Source organism: Bos javanicus, chromosome 18 (assembly GCF_032452875.1).
Source record: "Bos javanicus breed banteng chromosome 18, ARS-OSU_banteng_1.0, whole genome shotgun sequence".
Lineage (NCBI taxonomy): Eukaryota > Metazoa > Chordata > Mammalia > Artiodactyla > Bovidae > Bos > Bos javanicus.
The window spans coordinates 2,176,500-2,198,519 of NC_083885.1; the positions used below are offsets into that span (position 1 = coordinate 2,176,500).

General features: G+C 47.6%; 1 protein-coding gene across 1 annotated transcript in view; it reads right to left on the reverse strand.

Annotated features, from left to right (window-relative positions):
* Positions 1–1,100: 1,100 nt before the first annotated feature.
* The window catches only part of GLG1 (golgi glycoprotein 1), a 127,739-nt gene continuing 106,819 nt past the window's right edge, over positions 1,101–22,020 (reverse strand). The window contains exons 13-26 of the mRNA XM_061386712.1: positions 21,609–21,695; positions 20,292–20,354; positions 19,423–19,536; positions 18,498–18,586; positions 17,230–17,347; positions 15,609–15,701; positions 13,131–13,268; positions 11,547–11,670; positions 10,654–10,796; positions 10,375–10,476; positions 9,369–9,476; positions 7,916–8,036; positions 7,199–7,305; positions 1,101–6,031 (exon numbers count right to left, since the gene is read on the reverse strand). Of these exons, the coding sequence (XP_061242696.1) occupies positions 5,864–6,031; positions 7,199–7,305; positions 7,916–8,036; positions 9,369–9,476; positions 10,375–10,476; positions 10,654–10,796; positions 11,547–11,670; positions 13,131–13,268; positions 15,609–15,701; positions 17,230–17,347; positions 18,498–18,586; positions 19,423–19,536; positions 20,292–20,354; positions 21,609–21,695 (1,575 nt within the window). The 3' untranslated portion in view covers positions 1,101–5,863. The remainder of the gene's footprint in view (positions 6,032–7,198; positions 7,306–7,915; positions 8,037–9,368; positions 9,477–10,374; positions 10,477–10,653; positions 10,797–11,546; positions 11,671–13,130; positions 13,269–15,608; positions 15,702–17,229; positions 17,348–18,497; positions 18,587–19,422; positions 19,537–20,291; positions 20,355–21,608; positions 21,696–22,020) is intronic.

Genomic DNA, 22,020 nt, shown 5'->3' on the forward strand with positions numbered 1-22,020 from the left:
AGAGGATCTTCCCAACCCAGGGATTGAACCCATGTTTCCCACATCTCCTGCATTGGCAGGCAGGTTCTTTACCACTGAGCCACCTGGGAAGTCCTAATTCATTCAAAGACTGCTAAGGTGTCAGCCGGGCAGCATAACCCATTCATTGCTGCGGAGTCCCCTGGGGGGCTGAGGGCAGCCGGGCTGGGGGAGCCACTTCTCCCTTGTGGGGATACTAGTGACGAGGAGCCTAAACCCACAGCTCAGTCCCCCACTTACACAAAACAGGGTGGCCCCTCCAGGACACTCATTCAGGGCTGATGGCTGCCCAGAGCCCCCTAGACAGAGGAACAGTACAGCTGGGGCTCAAAATGCCTCTACAACCCCTCTCTCCTTTCTTCTACTCTTCACCCTCTCCCCCTCCATTCTGCACCCAGGCCCACTATCTCCTAAACGACAGTTGCTGAAAATGGATTTGAGGAGTCCCGAGAAGAAACCCTGGGTTCCAGGTTACCCCACCTTTCGAACTTAACGACCCATTTCATTACTCGAATACTGGTATGGCCATTACTACTTCAAGAAACCTTTGCTATCTGCAATCCAACACCCAGATGCAAATGAGCTTTGCTGAGAGCAGAGGAGGTAGAAGACAAGATGTGGGAAGGGTGTCGTGAGGTCACCGAGCTCAGGACTGGAACGGGGAGACAAGCACTGACTAAACGTGGACGCAGCAGTGCCCAGAAAACGAACGTGGCCCACCCACTTCTGGGCCTGAACGGGAAGGCAGCCATCAGACACCAGGTGCCATCCTGTGCTGCATCTATAGGAAGGTCCAGACGTGTTCCCCGAGAAGCCTCATGACATGGCTTAAGCATATCAGCAGAATGAGTAATTCTGGACACATGAGACTGAGGGTCAGAAAACCCGAGATCTGCTTCCAGCTCTCCTATAAAAGGCCTATGGTCCTACTCTGCTTGACCTAATTAACCAAGAACAAGGGCGTTCGAACAGTAAGTTTCTGAGCATCAGTGTCAAGTTCACAGCCAGTGCTCACCGCTCTGGAGACTTCTACGAGCATAGCAGGTGTTTGAGGAGGGTCCTCCCAGTCACCACAGAGAAGATTTAACAAGTAAAAACCTGCAAACTCTTTATTAAATTCTCCCATTTCATCTGTACAGAAAAAAAAATGCACATTATGTTCAGAATCTCGGTAACATCTCAAAATTACACAGCATGAACATGTAAAAACAAGGAACTGCCAGGATTTTATACATAGAAAGAAAAACCATTTACAAAAGAGGCTTGTTAATTTTACTTTTCTTTTTTTCCTTCTAAAAAAAAAAAAAACCAAAACACACCAGTTTTTAAAGGCCTAAGATCTCACACAGCATTTGCTGGACAGTCTGTCTTCCAGCCTGGATTGACCCGGAAACACTGCGTGGGGAGGACGTTCAGTAAGCCTCGGGCTGCCAGCCCTCCTGTCACTCACCCTGGCCAGGGAACCTGCTCAAACCATCAAGTGTGTGCGGCACAGGGCCTGCTGGGCTCTGGGGTCCAGGTGTCAAATCAGTGTTGGGGGAAGGCAAAACAGAATATAGAGGCACTGTCTGAGTTCCCGCCTTGCCCAGGGAGACTCCTCCATCGCACGGCTGCCCACACCCCTACACGTGCGCTGTGGGGGGTCTTGGGAAGGAGGACGGGGAGGAGACCACCACCAGGATCCTGTCACCACCAGCCCGAGCAGACAGTCCCACCTCTGTGCTCCAGGTGACCAACAGCCCCTGGGTCTCCACAGTGATCTCACTAGATGGCATGGAGGGGCCCACCACTCTCAATCAGTCTGGGTTTGCTAATGACTTATCTTTTGTCTGAGGTCTGGGCATGAAGGGGGATTGGGCCTCGAACTCGACTGCCCTGCCTGACATGTGACACTGGTCCTGGGGGAGAGGAGGACCAAGCGGAGTTTAGCTGGAGAGATGGCCAAGCAGAGATGAGACAGAAACCTACCAACCAGAACATCAGCTCCAGCCCCTGGTCCTTTGGGAGCTGAAGACCAGTGGGGGAGCGGTGATTCAGAAGTGGTGGGTCCTCAAAGACACAGGGAAACTCGGGGCACTGGAATGCTGCATTTTATAAAACTACTTAGGTGTTGTCCAAATGGTGAGAGTAAATAAAAGGAGTTCTGAGATTTTTCAACTTCCTAAGAATTGGAAATACAAGTAAACACACCAAAATGCATGATTCAAAAAACCCTATTCTTTTTATTCTATGGCCCAAATTTAGTTTGAATGAGTCAGGCTATGTTGGATGGCTTCTAAGGGTCCCTACTGCAGGTTCCTTCCCTGTACATGCTTGCGTGGAATAAGCAATATGTGGAGAACACTTACTTTTTGGTGGGGGAGGGAAAGAAATGGGAAAAGCAAAGGCTTTTTTCCTCAGAGGAACTTAAGACCAGCTGAGAAAGGAGGTCCCACAAAGCAACCGATCCTTCCCCGGGTGACTCAAACCAGTGGGGATCTTTGGGACAGACAGTGGTCCCACAGCCTGGAGGTGGTGCACACAGGAGTGAATCTTCTCCTGGGAAGGGGGAGGGAAGCACCCTGTCTGATGAAATGTAAATGGAGGCTACAAGTCTTCACTACTAGTTTCTCTTGTTACCTGACCTCAGGAAAAGGGAACAGATGAAATCTGATGGCAAATTTCCTGTCACATCTTCTAGGAAAGCAGAGTCTCCCTCCCTCTCCAGCATCCCTAAGAAGAGTGCGTGCAGGATGGGAGTCAAGGGCCGCAGTGAATACCAGTCAACACCTGCTCACTCAATCCTAGAATTCCCCTTGCCTCTTAAGGATGCACTGGCTCAGAACAAACTGATGGGGTCTACAGAACTGGGCCTGTGGGTGGTACCAGAGTGTCAGGGAATGCTAAGGAGGGGGGCTTTCCTGCTGGAGTGAACCCAGGCTTGTCTTGGAGCATCTCGCTAGCAGACTTCTCTTGGGACAGCAGCGATAGCGGAGGAAGGCCAGGGACGCGCAGGCCAAGACCTCACTCCACAGCCGCCTTGTGTGTGAGAAGCTCCGTGAGGGGGAGCAGTCAGCCTCGTCCTGCACATTCTATTCAGATTTCTGATTCCCTGCGCTGCAGGGCCGCCAGACCAGAGAACTGACCTCCCGGCTCCTCTGGACTGCTGTGGAGATACTCGGTCGGCATCTCTGAGATTCGAGTGAGTGGACGAGGCCTGATGAGTTCCCTGGTTACTGTAATCTTCAGCAAGGGTATGGACCCTTGGTCTTGACCCAAAACCGTACCCGCTGCTGATGTAACTGTTCCTGGATGGGCTAGACATCAGATGACGGCAGAGCAAGAGGGCCGTCAGCTCCCCCACTAGGGCCATGGTTTCCTCTTGCCTAGTTCTTGCCTAGCTGATTTACCCAAGAGTGACCTGTGAAGCCAGGGACCAGAGGCGGCTCAGAGCCTGTTTCTGTCACACCAAATGAGGTACAGAATGGACATAGCTGGGCCATAGTTTCTGATGATGTATGAAACTGCTCAGTCATAGGAAACTACTCCAAGTTGGATGGTGAAATGCTTTCTGGCAACAAGCGATCAAAGATACCGGCAGAGTTATACCTTCTATCTATCCAGATCATTTCTCAAGGTGATGGATGTTTCAAGAACCAAACTCTTTTTCAAACTTCCAGATCTGCTGCAGACAGTTGAGATCATCTCTCAGTCCAGAAAGAAAAGCATCAAGACACAGTAAGCTGTGGTGATGTTTTACACACATGGGGAGGGAGACAGCAGAGGAGGAGAATGGAAGCCCCCCCATCAGATGGGAAGTTATTCTGTGCTGTAAAGCACGTCACACGCATCAGTGGGGGCCTGTGTACATGTGACAACCCTGTTCCTCGCTCTCAGCACCTGCCCAGAGCAAGGGAGGAGCCCCAGGAGGTGCACCATCCACCAGCTCAGTTTAGTGCAACAGGGGTGGAAGAAGGGGTGGTGCTCCAACTCCAAGAGGTTCAAATGTGATGAGACAGAAGACCCGCAAGACAGCTGCTGAGAATCGGGAAGACCTTAAGAGCAGGACCTGAGGGGACCTGTCAGCTTAGAACCGCCCTTGGTGACTGGTGGTGCCCGAGGCAGGGGGCGTCTGCAGCTGGCGTCTGGAACCCACTGCCTCCAGCAAGAGTAGCAAAAAGGAGAAAGAAAGAAGCAAACCACAGTATCAGTATTCCAATATCTGTCCGTCAGGGTTAGACGAGAAGCCACCTGGACCAGCTGACCCATTTGTCCTGAACACGTTCCAGGGAAGACAGAGGGGGCGGGCCCGCGGCACACGCGGACAGTGGCGAGGCGGGGCGGGGCCAGGCAGGGTGCACGGTCTATGTGGGCAGTTTTAGGCACGTGATTTATAATACTCTGTGGACGTCTAACAGGTTAATAAAATATATATTATATAAATATATCTCCTACTGTACACACTGCCCTCTTGTGCAGCCACTGGATTCCGTGCCCCAAACTCAAGCCCTGGTGCCCCAGGCTGAACCGTGACGCCCGCGTGCCTCCCTTTTGATACTCCAAGCCTGTTATCTCTACACTGGAGGGTTGAGCGATGCTCAGGAATGTTTCCACAAAGCTCAGACTCAGCAAAGACTGATGAATCATCCAAGTACAACATTTAGCCAATGCCTACTACCGTGGGGGGATGCAGCCAACGGACAGAAAGGAAAGAGGAGAAAGAGCCTCCATCTTTTACTGGAACCATGTTCCACGCCCTCTGCATGAAGAGGTATGAAGGAGCTTGTCTGGGAAGGTGGCCCGGAGCCTGTGGGAAGGTCAGCCTGCCATCCCTCCCTGAGGCCAGGCTGCGTCTGCAGAAGCCACTGTTCCTGACCTGCATTGTTGCCTGAAACATGAACCACAGTGGGCTGATTCTGCCCCCACCCTGTTTCCCGCCCTGGCTCCCCCTGCTGGGTCGCAGGCACCCCCGGCAGCAGAGGACTCAGGGAGGCACTGCCACCCCAGCAGGGCCAGTCCAAACGCGGAGAGCCCCGTGCAGGTCTGGAAGGCAGGCCCTGGTGCCCAGCCTCTCGTGCAGAGCAGTGGACGGACGAGCTGCTCACACCCCTGGGCCCTGCTCCAACCCACCCGCCCTCAGCCGAGGGGGCCCACTGGGCGAGCACGGCAGAGCGACACGTGGCCGTGGGGCCTGACCCGCAGTGGCTCTGCTCGGGTAGGGATCGGAAGGCATCACTGTTTCAGCAGAAGAAAACAAGACCCCAAGTGGGCTGGTCAGTTGTTTCCTGCTACTTGGTGAAGTCCGTGGCCCTGATGGGGCCAAAGGTGCTTCTGAGAGGTCAGCCAGACATCCCGGTTACAGCGTGTTAGGTGCTCCCCTCTAACGTCCTGCCTTCCTTTTACACCGCCACACAGAAGAAAGAACCCCATTGCTCAAATCAAGCCTGGAGGAGATGTGTTACTATATACATTTTTTTTTCCTTTCTTTAAAAAAATTTTTTTTGGTGTTTAAAAAAAAAAAAAAATTCAGCTGAGTTGCAGGTCAGGTGAGTTGGTTCCGGAAGTACTGGTAGGTCCATCGGGATGAGAGACTTGTCTCTGGACAGGGAAACCCGAGTCTGCCGACAGAGGCGATCCCCAAAGCGGCCGGCTGCTGCACGAGTGGTCAAGGAGGAGGACACCATGGACGCGGGAGGAGTCTGCGGCGGACGAGGCGGTGGGCGCCTGCTGCTGCTCTAACCCTGCTGCTGCTCTAACGTGAGTGCTGGGGCCGCCGCGCAGGAGGGCGAGGTGAGGGGTGCGCTATACAGGAGGGCTGTACAAACGGGGCGCCAGGCAGGTAGTTCCTCTGGGGCTCCAGGCGCCTCTACCTGTCCTTGAGCTCTCGTGTCACGCGCTTGGTGATGCGTCCACACATCAGGCCGATCAGGAACAATATGCAGATGCTCCCGCTGATCACAGAGAGGATGTAGTTCTTGGACGGGGAGGTCATCACTTGCATGGCGAGGTCAGAGAAGCCGTCCGCTGGGGCTACCTGGAAAACAAACGGTGGCATCGCCCTCAGAGAGGTGTGGGCTGAGCCGATGCCCACTCGAAACTGCCCCTCGGTTCCTACCATAACTGGGGTCATTTCTTTAGGGGAGAGAAGACGGTGAGGGATGAGAAAGTCAAACACAGAGCTACAACTGGCTTTCCTGATCATAGTGCTGTACACAGCTGCCGCACAAGATGAGGCAATGCGGACAAATGCAAAGTGGCGGGCTCTCAGAAGCCAACACAGCCATCACCGCCGCCAGTGCGCTAAGGGCCCTCACACGGAGGACCTGACCACGTGCCGACAAAGGGCTCAGCACGCGTCAAGCATTCAGTCCTCACACCAGTCCTGGCATATAGATTTCACGACTCCCACATCACAGGTGAAGACCCAGCAGCCCAAGGGGTGGCAAGGGGTCAACTGATTTGTACAAGGACACAGGTCCTTAAATATTTTGATTTATTTTCCTCACACACTGCTGCCTTTTTAAAAACAAAGAGAAAAGCTAACGTTGTGGTGGATGCTAATTCTGTCTTGACTTGTTTCCATTCACCATCATATCATCAGCATCCTCTCCCCCACCAAAAACAACCTGCAGACATGACTTATGCTGACTGAATAGACTCAAACCAATCCCCCAGCTGTGGACACCGAGAGTCTAACCAGCCTTCACGTCAGTGCTTTCTCCAGTGGACCTCTATGGCCGCCTGCTCTGGCAGAATCAGGACCAAACGGCTCCCCAGGTGCGCACGGATCTGTTCTGCTGGGTCTCAGTTTAGCCTGGGTGCCCAAGAGGGTCTGGACCAGAGGTCTGGGCTGCTTCTACACCCATCCATGTACGGAGAACAGCATGACGGGTCTTCAGATTAAAGTGATCTGAGCACCAGCATGTGCCAACAGAAAACAAGCAGTGGAGTCACTGAGAAGCAATCCTTAGTGGCTCAGAAGTAGAAACCAATGAGGAAAGAAGAGATCAATTCATGTCTCAGCTGTCCTATCTGGAGATGATGGCTCTAGGCTCACAGAGCCCAGGAGTCCTACAGGTGCACTGAAAGATGTTTTCAAACACAATGATTCATGACAAGGACAAAGGGTCAGTGAAGTAACTCAAAGAGACTGGGAAACTCAGGGAACATGTCACTTCAGGAGATTCTCGAGGTTCGTTACCTTTGCTGCGTAACTCCACATTTCAATCCGGTCATTGAGACGTTTTTTGCACTCCGGTTGTAACCTCACCCGCTTGTCCTCCAGGGCCTCCATAAGGCAGGACATTTCTGTGCAAGGAAAGGGGTAAGAAGAGTCAGAAGATGTACAGAACAGAGATTTCAGTAAGGCTGGGGAGAAGGGTACCTACCACCAGCGAATTCAGATCCAGAGGCTACCCAAAGTGAAATCCCTTCAAGGACACTTCACCTAAGAGCTCACATGGAGAAGAATGTCTAAGGATGGCTCTCCGGACTCTCTCTTAAAACCTCTTGATTCTCAGAGGACACACGTGGGTCAGAAAGAGCTGTACCCTAGCCCAGGTTCCACGTCACGCAGGACCTGACCTCAGAGCCCACTGTGGCCACTGGGGAAGCTGTCGGAGCCGTTCACTGAGCAAGGCAAGGAAGAGGGCCGTGGTGATGGCTTTAACTTTTGCCTCCCTGGTAAGTAACTCAACTTTCTCTTGTCAAATCTTTACCTCTGGTCAGGGCTGTACCACTGTACACCTGCAGATCACTCCTAAACTCACTTTTCACAAAGCATCAACCAGGCCCCCAAGGGTGCTGTCTATGGTTGAGCTGCAGCTACAGAACAGAGTTGCTGTAACTGATGTCTCCGCAGGACCTCTGCTCCTCCCGAGACAGCTCAGAAAGGGCTACAGTGAACGCAGCGACTTACGACGCCCTCGGCCAGGGGTGATGGCCGCACAGTGGTGTTTAATGTCCAGGGCACAAGCTGTATGAAGAACCGGGTCCACGAAGATGTCTGCTTTGCTTTCCTTCAGCATGTTTAACACTTCCTAAGGCAGGGAGATCACAGAGAGCACTCTTATAGAGGACACACGGCGAAATCTGTTGTCCGTACATACTTCATGCACAAACATGTCAAGGAGAGAAGGTTAAGCCAACAGAGGCTACTCGGAGATTGCTGGCAATGTGGTGAGGGTGCAAAGAATGGAGACTGTTAGCATCCAATTTAATTCAATAAATGTAATTTGGGGCCCGAGTGTACGCAGAGCTGTTTGCTAAGCAAAGCAGGGCAGTATTAAGATCAGAATTGGGTTTTGGCATTCTGGTATACCATATTATTAAATACTAAGTGTTAGTATTTACACTGACTTAAAGCAGTTCTTTTGTTTCTACAGAACTCTGTGAACGTGAAAACTGAAAATCAGAGTAATAAGCTATATTAAAATTCCAAAACAGAAGAGCACGTTTGTAAAATGTCTCACTTTATCGACATTACTCTCAAAAGGAAAAAAGACTTGTCAGCACCTAACTTCTACGGTGAGAACAATTCTTGTCTGAGTTCAAAGATGTTCTGATCAACAGAAATACAAACAGAACAGAACTGAAATCAACTTGGCAGACACTGTTATTAATGATGAAACTGCAGCAGATAGTCCAGAAATACTTTCTTATGTAGAAATTAGTGTGCTCTCAATAGACTGTAAAAGAACAATAAAAGCAAAGCAAAGCAAAAAAAAAAGTATTGTTCAAAAAGTCCTCCCTGAAGTTAAATGAAATCATTTGATGAAATGTTTGCAGGAAAACACGTGGATTTAGCATTCAAGCAACTCCTACCAATCTTCAGACCACGTGGAATCAGAAACATTTTTAGCAGACGAAAATATTTGCACACAATATTCACACTGATTCAACAATATTATTCAAACACTTTTCCAAAAAGAGATAAAGCTTTCTAAAAAAAGATCAAATATATATTATTTTGCTTATCAATTTCATAAGACAATATATGTTAACTCATATTTTGATGAAATTTTTATGTGATGTTTCTGAAATGAGCTAGATTTTTAGTTTCATTAACTCTTATGAATGTAGTACCCTTACCGGTATATTGGAATTGACATTTTACTTCGGCATAGCATTTAAACATTGGTCTAGTCATGGAGACGAGACATATTCACAACTAATTAGTAGGCGTGTAAGAATATTTAAGTTACAGGCAATTAAGAGTCAAAAGCCCAATGAGTTTGGTAAGAGGAATGGATAGAATCCCTGGAAGGCAGGTTTTGATTTTACCACCGAGATGCACAGTCTATAGCTTTCAGAGGAAGAAGAGGAAGAGGAGAAGAACGCAAGCGACAGAAAACGGAGACTAACGGAGTCACCTTTTTACAGCCTTCTGTTTTGATTTTGAGCAGGTTGACCTTGAGGCACTCCTCCACCTGGCCGGTCTGCTCCTGGGCTGCGGCTTCCTCGGCGCACAGACTGGCGATCTGCTCGGGACACACAGAGCACAGGCAGCCCTGCGCACTGGGCTCCTGGGCCTCTGCATCACACAGACTCACGATCTCCCACAGACGTGCCTGGGTGCCTCTCAAATGGGTCCCTGGTGGCTTTCACTCCCCTCCCCCCACATGGCATGCCAGGCTCTGTTCTCCTTCACAAGAACTGGCACAGAGCCGAAAAACTTGTCAACACATGTATCTTCATGCTGTCAACCTCCAGGCCTGAGTCAGACTGTCCCAGGCCTGGTCACAAAGACTACTCCCTGATTGCTCAAGAGGAAGGTCAGATAGCCAAGTAAAATCCTAAAAGCAAAGGCTTGACATTCACAGAACATCAGGGTAAACCAAGCTGCATAGCTTGGAAACACAAAGGGGTCCTGACACATAGCTTGCAGCGCAGATTTAAAATGTAGCCTTCTTTTGGAGAGCTTTATGAGTAAGCTTCTTTGAAATACCTTTAAAACTCATATCCATAAAACTGATGTATGGTGAACAAAGTTCTCAACATGGCCTTTTCCAGCTAGGAAGTCAATTTCCAAGAATAGGCCCTTCATCAGAGGTATTTATTACAGGAGCACTTCCATTTTTCTGGCAAGTGTTGGGTGTGTTTTGGGTTGACCATCAGAATAAGGAGAGGGAAGACCAAATTAGACATAGACAGATATAATAATACTCATGTTCTATAGAGAAATATGGAATCAAAATTGAACAGTGTTGAGGACTAAGGCCAAGTCAAATTCAGTGTTAGAAAGAACCAGAAGCTCAGACAATGGAGAGCCTAGAAGAATACTGGATTCAGGGCTGAAGGGAAAGAGTAAAGAACTTATCTCCAATAAAACCCTCCTGACCAGCTCTGTTCACAGCAAGTTCTGTACCCAAACCCTACCTCATCCGAGCAGTGGAGCTGGAGCTGAGGGTCGAGTCGGTAATCCAGAGCAGACTCCTGGATGATAATCCGGATCTGGTCTTCACAGTCTGAAGAGAGGCGCTACGCGTGACAAGGGAGAGTAGGTCAGCCTATTAGAACATGTCAGCTTTCCACCTGGGCCCTGGCTTGGGGAAGATGTGAGAAAGGTCTTGGGGAAAGTGGCAGTAAGCTAAGGACTTCCAAAGAAAATGCCGTCGGAACTAGTGGAGGCCTCGTGCAAAGCCCAGGGCAGTTTACCTGGTCTGCATATCTCAACTTGAGGCAAGAGATGACTTGACCTTCTAACTCTGAATCATCCTTGGCCTTAGTCAGGATCCCATGACAGAATTTAGGGATATCGGCTTTGCAGGCTTTCCTTAGCACAGGGTTTAAGCGGTAATCTAGAACAAAGGAATAAGCACGTGATAAAATACTCCACCTGGGTTCACAAATGTTTTGAGATCCACTTACCCAAAGGGGACATATTATGTCAATGACCATAAATAAACCATTAATTTTTTTATCCAGTAAATGGAGGACCTTAGTTCCCTGACCAGGGACTGAACCTGGGCCACAAGAGAGAGAGTGAGGAGCCCTACCACTAGGCTGCCAGGCAACTCCCTCACGACGCTATTTTAAATCCTCAACATAGTGTGGTGGAAGGGCAGACGTGGAGAATCCTACTCCCCAGCAGCTCTGCAGGGTCTATTGAGACCAACATTCTAAGCAGTCCTCACAAAAATCACGCAGACATCAGTACCCTTCCCCATAATATATATATTCAAAAACGCTGAATATCCAACTCAATTTGACGATTAAGTTACAAGGTCTTGCAACTTCGAGATTAAATGTCTCTGTTCTGAAACAGATCACCCATGCATTCTCCTGCCACATGCATGAAGTTTTATTCAACCTCCAGACTTTTTCAAAGAACTCTAGCCCTAATTCGTTTTGGATGCCCTGTAACGGCAAGCTCCCCATGACTCTGTGTTCCTCTGGACCCTCTTCAGGGAAGACGTCACCTTGCTCACTACATCCAGATTCTTAGCAGTCACAAGCACCAAAGCACCTTTAGTTTAGTTAGGCAAGTATATGCCCACTCAGCTCCTCTGAAGCTCTACCCTGTGGGACCAGGAAAGCCAAGATGGTACCTGTGTTCTGGGTGATCTGGCGCTTGGTTATCATCTGTTTGCATTTGGGATCCATCAATTCACTGTTTTTATTTTGCTTCAAACACTGCAACATAGTTTTGGAATCTGCTTCTGGACAGAATCTCTGCAAAAAAACAAAGTTTTATAAAAGTAGTTAATTGCCAAATGCAGCAGTTAACTCCATATTTATCACTCTTACATCTTCTAGGAGCTTATGACAGAACCTAAAGGTATCCCTTGGGACAAGAGAAACAGCAAGCCTGAATAAGCACCCAGCCTTCAGATCCCTTTTATCTATTCTCTACTATACTTCTCACATTTCTTTCTACTTCCTGTTTCTTATTTTGCACAGGACTGATTCCCTACTTACATGGCTATGCTACATTACATGGCATCTCATGAGCTTACATACTGTTAACATATGAAAGTAACACTGGGCTAGGTGACCATGTAGCCCTCAAACCATTATCTACCCAACTCCAATGGGAAACTCAGGAATGACCCACCAAATAACGTGAGCAGGGATGCAGGGAAATGACCTTTCTGGTTCATTCTTTAACTACAGGAGCTATTCTCCTACCAAATCCTGTGGAGCCAGATCTTGTACACTTGCTAGTGTCCTTGAAGTCAGAGATTCACTCTGACTAGTGATAAACTCATCTCTATCCGCTAATCCACAGTCCACTGTGGATTAATTATAGTCCACTGGTCTTAATATGACTGATGCAGATTGCTGATTGATTTTTATAAAAGGCATAAAAGTTCCCTCAAATCACAGCCTGATTATTTCCATTTTTACAGAGGGCTCAATTCTTCCAGACCCACCTAAAGAGACTTTACTTTCACAATTTTCTTTAGAGTTTGTTTGACAGGGTGAGAAGTATCGCTTTATTTTAAAGGGAAATTGAAACAAGGGGTTCGCACTTAGATCTCTTTGTACGCGTGCACAGATCCAGGAATGACATCTCGTCACCCCTGATGCAGGGGACGTTCACTGGAGATGCAAAAGAACCAAAAGAATTTGTACAACAAAAAAGCCATTGATGGCGGTAGACAGGTGGTGGGAGACAGGGCATTTGATGGTGACTTTTTCAGTAGACCTCCACCTACCGCCTCAAAACTCATCATATATTCAGTGGGCCTCTATTTTCTTGCGTCTCAGGTCAAAGTGAGGTCAGTCATTGTGGCTTAGTGGTTCTCAAACTGGAGCTGCCTTGGAACCCGTGGGTGCTTGTGAAGACAGAAGCCACCACTTGCAGAGACTGACTCAAGAGGTCAGGTGGGGCCTGAGAGTCTAAGTTCCCAGGTGGTGCTGGTGCTGCAGGTCTAGGGGCCAGAGTTCGAGAACCATGGCTTTAGCTATATAAAACAGGTTGATACTGAAAGATTATGTGCATTTACTCTGAAATGTAAAGAAGCTCATGCTACTGTTACTGTGACCCTGGTTTTAGACCCTTACCTTTATCATCTGCTTGCAAAGCTCATGCTACTGTTACTGTGACCCTGGTTTTAGACGCTTACCTTTATCATCTGCTTGCAAAGCTCATGCTACTGTTACTGTGACCCTGGTTTTAGACCCCTTACCTTTATCATCTGCTTGCAGACTCTCATGAGCGTATAGTCTAGTTCTGGGTCCATCATCTCTGTCTCCTGCAGCTTAAACACTTTCTGGTGGCAACGAGGGCTCAGCTGCTTCTTGTTTTCTTTCAGACATTCAATAATCTAGGGCATAAGAATTATGGACAAGTTAAGAGGTGGATCAGGGATTGATAATCCACGTTTCCTGACTAAAGGATTCAGTTCTTGGTGCATCCCTCATTTTTCTATCCAGGCATCATCTATCTCTAATTCCTAGGTAACAGGAGTCAGGATTTTCTCACAAAGGAGAATAGATTTATAGATCTACAACCTCAGGGCTAGAGGCAAACCAAATGTATAAAAATGATGGATGACGAGCAGGCTGCACTGGAAGTCTGTGGGGAAGGAAACCCTCTCAAGATTTCTGGTTTCTTCTCCCTTCCAGGGTTGTTTCTTGTAGATTTCTTTTGGAGCATACATCAGGCTCTCTGCCTTTCCCTGCAGCAATAACCCTGACTCGACAGTAGGCACAAGCCAGGAAGTTCAGCTCAACTCATCATTTATCATATGGGAACAGAGCATGAGATGCCAGGTATGAACCAGACCCAATCCTTGCCCCTGAAGGGTGAGGGTTAGGGATGGTGGCAGAGACCCCAAGTCAAGGCCTGGCACCACCAGAAGACACAGAGCAAGGAAGCTTTCAGCCGAGAGCCTCGGGAAAGACAGCAGGTCTGTTAACACCTCGATTTCAGGGATGAGGCCTCAAGACTGGGAAAGAATAAATTTGGTTTCAGGCGCCCAGTTTGTGGAAATGTGGCAGCTCTACAAAACTAACATTCAGATGTAAGATTTACAGTGGACCTCTAATCAGAAACCGCAGGCACTTCTTTGGTGGGCCAGAGGTTAAGGTGCCACACTACCCGTGCAGGCGGTGCAGGTTCAATCCCTGGTCAAGAAACTAAGATCCCAAAGGCTGTGTGCATGGTACAGCTTAAAAAACAAAAACAAAACAAAACAAGAAAAAACAAAACTATGCATAAAAGAGTATGGAGTGAAATAAAGTACTGTAAGAGGAAAAAAAAAAATCCATCAACCTAGCATTCTATATCCAGCAAATCTGTTTTTCAAAAACGAAGACAGAAAAAAAAAAAAGAAGACAGACTTTCTCACACAAGCAAAAACTGAGGTAATTCATTAACCATACACACATCTTGCAAAAAAAAAAGTTAAAAAAAGAAATTCTTCAGGCAGAAGGGAAAACATATATAGGTCAAAACCTTGGATCTACATAAAGAAAGGAAGAGCGTTAGAAAAGGGAAAAAAAAGAAGAAAAAAATATAAAATGATTTTTCTTATTTTTAGCTGATTTAACTGATAACAGCCTAGTAACAATGTACTGGGGGATCATGGCATATGAATTAAAAAATGAATAATGTCAAAAGGGATGGGTAGAAGGAACTATCAGTGCTCCTTATTAAAATACATACATTGGAAAAAAAAGAAATGACAAAATCCAACTGGTGGTCTCTCTGAAGAGCAGAATGGAAAGCCTAAAATGATAAATTATGAATCTGGGAAACAGAACTGAAGAACTACCTACCTGAGTGTAGTATAGAGAGAGAAAGAAAGGAAAAACGTGGAAGAAAAATGGACATGGAGGACAGATTCAGATGTTCCAAATGTCTAACAGGAGTTCCAGAAGGAAGGATAAGAAGGGAATTTTTGAAAGAACAATGTCCGAGAATTTCTTTGAACTGAAGTAAGACATGAATTCTGAGACGGAGCCAACAAGGATAATAAAAACAAAAACCAGATCTAACTATAGCATAGTGAAATTACAGATCATTAAAGATAAAGAGAAAACTCAGAGGTAGATTAACGACACAGAACTGAGAATCAGACTGACACTGGTCTTTGCATCGCCCAGAGCAGATACTAGAAGACAACAAAGCCATCAGCTCTGAGGCTGACGCACTGTGGCAACGCCACGCACTACAAGAGGTAGATCCAATGTCAGAATAACACTAAAACAAAAACACTTCACTGCATCTCATTCCTGATCATTCTGGCTAGGGCCCTGTTCTGTGAATTAGAGGGAAAAACAAAAAAACCTCCCGTGGTGGTTCTTATGTGACCTCCAGTTAAGAACTTCTGTGCAATGGGATCAAATGAGAGAACAACTAATTTTTGAGGTGCAGAGTGTTGGGAAAGCTATAGGCAGGAGGAGGCATTGGAAAGATCACTGGGAGTTTACTAGGCAGGCAAGCTGGGGGAGGACAAGGTAACCAGAGAGAAGGAAGAGAATGAATTGGTGGCAAAGAGGAATGAGAGTGAGCAAAAGTACTCTGCTTGGGAAAAGCAGCCTAGTGTGGCTTAAGGGATGATCAGGCAGGACAGGATGGGACCTATCCCACCCACAGAAAATTACTAAAAAGATATCTTCATACTACTTTCACCATCAAAAAATAAAAACCAAAAAGTTACCTGTGCGTTGCCATACTGCACAGTGGAGCAGTGGTTCTTGATGTCACCTTTGCAGGCTTCATACAGATCTGGTTCCAGGCGGATGTCCTCTGTCTGTATGAGAGAGCCAGCACGGGAAAGTAAGCTTACTCTACGCTGGTGAGATCAAATGCTCTACACATTTGTAGACTGGAGCTCGTCTGGTGGCCATAAATGCAAGGGGCCACTGCGATAATGGGAGGAGGAGGACTGAATTTCAGTTTGGCCACTATTCTAGCTTCATGGCCTTGGACTTTCTTTGCAAAATGAAATGCTACCATTCTACTCTGACCCCTTCACAGGACTGCTGTAAGATGAAATAAGGTAGTATGATGTGGAAACCACTCTGAAAGCTAAAATCATTATATGGAAGTAGGACTCTACTTTTATTGTTTTACTGAAAGAGTCATGTTCACATCTAGGGACCCAAAGTTTCTATTATAAAAGGATGCATAGGCCAGTTCTACTTATGTGGAAACCTGGTCATGCAACTTTGGGGATATTAGTATTCTCTGGTGTTCATTACTACTTTCTGCTTAGAATGAGTCTTCTCAAGAAGACTCTTGAGAGTCTCTTGGACTGCAAGGAGATCAAACCAGTCAATCCTAAAGGAAGTCAGTCCTGAAAGATAATCAGTCCTGAATATTCACTGGAAGGACTGATGCTGATGCTGAAACTCCAATACTTTGGCCACCTGATATGAAGAACTGACTCACTGGAAAAGACCCTGATGCTTGGAAAGATTGAAGGCAGGAGGAGAAGGGGACAACAGAAGATGAGATGGTTGGATGGCATCACTGAGTCAATGGACATGAGTCTGAGCAAGCTCCGGGAGTTGGTGATGGACAGGGAGGCCTGGAGTACTGCAGTCCATGGGGTCGCGAAGAGTCAGACACGACTGAGCGACTGAACTGAACTGAGGTGAAATAAATACGATTCAAAATACAAAACATAAAATTAATACATATTTTTAGCTGTCTTCACATGGCTTGGGCCTCACCTCAAAGGTAAAGTGGAAGGTGTCCTCTCAGTGTACACTGGGCGCCTTCCCAACACCCACGTCACCTTGATCACCAGAAAGCTCATCAGTGAGTGCCTCCCCTGAGGGGGACGGGGCACAGATCTCAAACTACACAATCCAACTGGAGGAGGACCTTTGTTTCGTGCGGGGTCAGTTTTCTCTTGTTTCTGTTTTCCAGCTGGAGATGAGTACTGGAGCAGGTGGCCCGGGTGTTGTGGGCAGCCACCGTGCAGCCACGAGGGAGACCAGCCTTAATGATGAAGCTGGTGCCCAAGAACAGCAGAGTGGAGAGGGAGAGACCTCAACCCTTGAGGACATTATTGATGCAATGATTGGCATCACATGCTCACAGCTTGTCTTACAGCTGGACTTCCAGTTACGTGTGGTAAAAAATACTTAATCATGTTAAAAAAAAAAAAAGGGAAATGAGAAGCTGTCCTCTGGTAAAACTTTAGCATGTAGCTCTAAGTCTTAACCATCACGCTTGTGGCTAAAACCTTCCAATTTGCCCTCGCCCTTCACCCAGCTCTCTGAACCCTGCCCTGTGGTTCCTGGGACCAGAGCTGTGCTCCCAGGCATTACCATCTCCAGCTCCTCCACCCGCAGCTGCTTGCGGCACTTCAGGGACACCCTGTGTTCCTTGACTTCCTGGAGAGTGTCGTTGCGCACGGTGGTGCTCAGGCAGATCACCACGTCCACCCTGCGCGGAAACAAAGAGGCCTGAGCCAGGCTGGAGCCACACAGAAGCAGACGGTCGAGACCTGGGCTGGGGCAGGGGCCACACCAGCCCTCCATGGCCCATGTACCCCTTTACCATGTTCTGAATGCCTTTCCTGTGAAGTCTCACTGTGTTTTCAGAGCGCTCAATGCAGCAATTTGACTGTACACGTCACAAACACTGGGCCCCAGCCCGAATGCCGACAACATGCCTGGCTGGTGGGGTGGCCACAGAGGGGATGTGTGTGCAAGGACAGTTTAACACTTGTTTTGTCAAATGCATGTGACCAGAGAGGAATGCTACTCCACTCTCAACTCTGGACAGTGTCTTTGCTACACTGTGAAAATACACTCTGAGAAGGACAGAAACCTAAGCAAAAATGGGAACCCGGTTTATCTGAGGGGATATGCATTCCGGAAGTTCACTTCTGCGAAGAGCAGCATAGGAGAATTTGGGAAGCCATGCTATCAAAACTCATCATTCTCCTCATTAGGACCTGGTTCCTAGATGAATACAGTGTTTGTTTCTTTACTACTCTCTCACTCAGTGAAGGCCTGTGTGGCTTCCCTGAGAGATGATGTAATGGGATGATGCCCAAGGACATCAGCTAACCTCCTATCCACACTGCAACCTGCTCACTTAAGTACATAAACCTGTATCTGCTTCATCAGTTAGGCGGTCTGCACGGGGAAATGAAACAATGCTCCTTTAGGCTACAGTCTCCCCACTTTAGAACTACCGCCAGGCGTGGCTCTCAGCTGCCACAGAGAGGCTATGTCCAGGCAGCCCGGGGCCTAGCCGTAACACCAAGGGGTGTGCAGGAGGTCACCCTCCCAGACGGGGCTCGGCCTTAACACCAAAGAGGTGTGCAGGAGGTCACCCTCCCAGATGGGGCTCAGCTGTAACACCAAGGGGGTGTGCAGGAGGTCACCCTCCCAGACGGGGCTCAGCTGTAACACCAAGGGGGTGTGCAGGAGGTCACCCTCCCAGACGGGGTCCAGCCACAACACCAAGGGGGTGGGCAGGGGGTCACCCTCCCAGATGGTGGCCGGCTGCCTGACATCTTAGCTACTCATCCAGCAGCCAAGAGGGGCTGCAGCGAGGCAGAACGAATCAGTTAAAAGCTACATACTTCTTCTTTATGTTGGGGCAAAGCTTCAACACGTCCTCCTTGCAGGCCATTTTAAACTTGTAAGAGAACCGAAAATCCTTCATCTGCACCTGAACAAGAAGATGGAAAAGAAAATCAGCAGCTCTGTGACAAGGCCTCACCGGCAGTGCTGGGTGTAACTGTGCTCATATGCTGTCTGCAGCAGCCTGCCTCCCGGCTGGCACAACCCTGTCTCCCTCAGGCTCCCTGGCTTGCGGAGCTCCCCGCTGCACGCTCCTGGGTCTTCTGCTCCCAGGTACGCCAGCTTCCAGTCACACACGGGCAGGGCCTCTCCCCCGAGGTCTCCCTGTGGCGTGCTGCCTCACTTCCTTGACGCTTCCATTCAAACACCTCCTTCTCAAGTCCCCTTTTCTCCATCACCCTGCAGGCAGTACGCTGCTTTATTTTTCTTCACAAACTCAGCTGAAACTATATACTTATATGTAAATGTGTTTTTGCTTTTCTCTCACCAGAACGCACCCAGGTCGCCGAGGGCAGCGTGTGTCTATTCTTCCCCATCTCCCAGTGCCCACAGTCCAGAGGCCCTGAGAGCCACTCGAGGAAGCAGTCAGGGAGGCTAGTTCCCCAAGAAGAGGTCAGTTTTACAAAGATGACTAGATTTCATCCTCCTGGGAAGGAAGTGCTTGCTTTATTAGAAGTACTTCACTTAGGCCTGGGGTAACTACGAAGACTGTGGTTTAATCTTCTTATTCAAATACCAGACCTGGGTAGCATGATTTAAAAGAAAGGCTTAGATCCTAGTGTACTGATACCCATCTGAGCTGCTGCACTAAACAGGTATTTGGAAAAAATGACTTTTCACTGAAGAGGTGCTCTGATGTCCTGAAAGAGGAACAGGTTCAACAGCCTAATCATTGGAGACAAGGACGTGCCGGGCACTACTAACCAGCTGGAAGTGGGTGACTCCGACGGCGCACTTCTCGTTCATATCCTTCTGGTGTTTGTTCTGAATCAGACACTCCATCAGGTCCCCAGAGTCTATCTGGTTATCTGCCACATCCTGGGGAAGGCAGTGCATACTTAACACTTCATTTGTAACCATTCCTGAACAAACCCCGTACCCCAGCCCATGAAAAAATGCAAACGAGACTGATTCTAGAGCCATTACAAATAAGGCGCATCAGAAATTATGTCCAAATAAGCCTGAGAAATGATGAAGGACCAATGTTCAGTGAGATAAAATTTATACAGCAAGTTGCCCTGCATGAAGCTCCAATAAAAACGTGTACTATGCAGTCCTTTTAACTCCTTTCCTTGTATGGAGCGGGCAGCAGGCTTGGGGATAACATCTAACATCGTCTCCTGGTTGTCAAGACTCCTATGGTTCCTGAGTATGTTTTACTCCCACAATTTAGGTAGTTCAGTGAGTCATAAAGTAATAGAATTTCCTCAACATCAGGTAGAAGGAGACAGCTGAAAGGGGAGAGCCACCCTACTGTTAGCAAATCTTGGTGGTATGTATTGAAGGCAACCCAGTCCTGCTAAGGGGGTTCCCCCTTCTCCTTTCCTTACAAAGGGCATCTTGGCAAGTGGTTCTAGCCACCTCTCTGGTCGTCCACGAGGGGTCAGCAAATAGGGTTTCCCAGGATGGTGGACCCCTCCTGACTCCTCCTGATGTTGTTTACATTTTCAACTTTAACTTGTTAAAGTTGGTTATCACTCAGGAACAATGTGGGCATTGTAAGTCCAATACACGTGGGGGCCAAAGCCACAGTGAAATTGGTTCTAACCCATGTTCTTCCAGATGTCACTTACGTGGCAAAAGTTCTGAATGATGGGCTCACAGGCTCTCATCAGCAAGGCTTCTATTTGAATATCCTGTAGAAAATTAAAATATGAGTAATTCTGCTTTAGAAAGGGCCAGGGGTGGGGGAAGGAGCTGTTTCTTTCTCTGCGTCAGTGTCATCTGATGGGTAAATAATCCATTAAGTGCGTTTGGGAGCTTTCCCAGCATTTCAATGAGCGCCTCAGCATGAACAGAGGTTCCATGCTCCTCCTCTAATGTTCCTTCATGGCACTGTGGAAGGCGAGTTTTCCAGAGGCAGATTCCCCTTGCACTTGAACAAGAGGGAAGGCAGGATTAAGAGCAGTGGGGAGAAAAAAAAAATTTACAAATAATACTAGAGTATGTAAAGCCTTTGGAGTTTCTCCCCAGAGCCAAGTAGTTCAAAATGAAAACAGGAGTGACTGACATCTATCACCCCGTCATCAGACCAGACGACAAACCGCTGCCTCCAGGGAACACATGCTAACTGCCTTCAAGGGAACTAACTGCTGTGCAGCACCAGCTGCTGAAATAACATTGTCCTTTAAAGAGCTGCACACCCTAGAATGTCCTCATTAGCCCACAAGGACGATAGGAATGAGAAAGGAGCTGACAGGAGATAAAAGAAGGCAGCACACTTTTGAAAAATAGAAGTGAAAAAAAAAAAAAAAAGATCCCGAGAAATATAATTTTATATATTGCCCATTTTGACAACTTAAATAGTTCTAAAAGGTTAATGGTAAACAAAACAGCAACTCCCCATTTCCCTGATGTCTGGCCCTACAAAACAACTTAAGCATTTTTAAATGCCTCCCCTTCAATGATAATCTCTGTATTTTCAAATAGTATGCCTATGCTTAGAAGGTTTTTTAAATCTCACTTTTTATATTTTAGTGGGTTTCAGGATGGAACAAAGAAAAACACATGTAATCAATCTTCCATGTTTAACTGCAAATCCCAGGCGTTTATTTCAGTGAACACACATTACCAAATGATCTAACTGAAAGAGCTAAAGGATGACATAATAGGAGTGCTTGGGCTATCCTTGAATGTGACTAATACTGGTCTAGTCACTATGTTAATTCTGATTTATGAAGCAGATCAAAGGGCCAAATGCTGGAGAAACGAGGAAAGGGGTTCAGGAAGCACCACAATACTCTTCTTGATAAAGCAAGCAGGCAATCTGACAAGGTTGCTTTTGTTCTACAGAGAAGCTGCTCTCTCAAGAGTCTAGAAACAGCGGAACTAAGAAGGAAAGAAAGGCTGCTGACAGGGCACTTTCCTTCCACAAGTTGCAAACTGCTTACCTCGGACTCTAACTCAGTGAGGTTGCCAACTATATCTCTGCACTCCACAGCTAAGTCATCGAGATGATCCTGGAGGCATTCAAGCTCCTGCAAATAAAAAGGCAATCTCTTAGCATTTGTTAATTATATCAACGATCAAGGGGAGATGAGACACCAGTGTCCACTTCCTTTTCAGAGGTCTTTTCTTTTTAAAATGAATTCACTGAACAAAATGCTAAAGCTTTATTTGATTCCCCAAATTGGGATTGTTGAAAAGGCAATGAATGATTTGATGTATCAGGGTGGTTTGACAAAGGGGTACAGCAACCATGCAAATCCTTCAGAAGGCCAAACTGGTAAGTCCACAGAGAGTCAACGTTTGGGTGTTCTCAGAGTCTGAAGACCTTACAGGCCTTCATTCCATTCCGTCAAC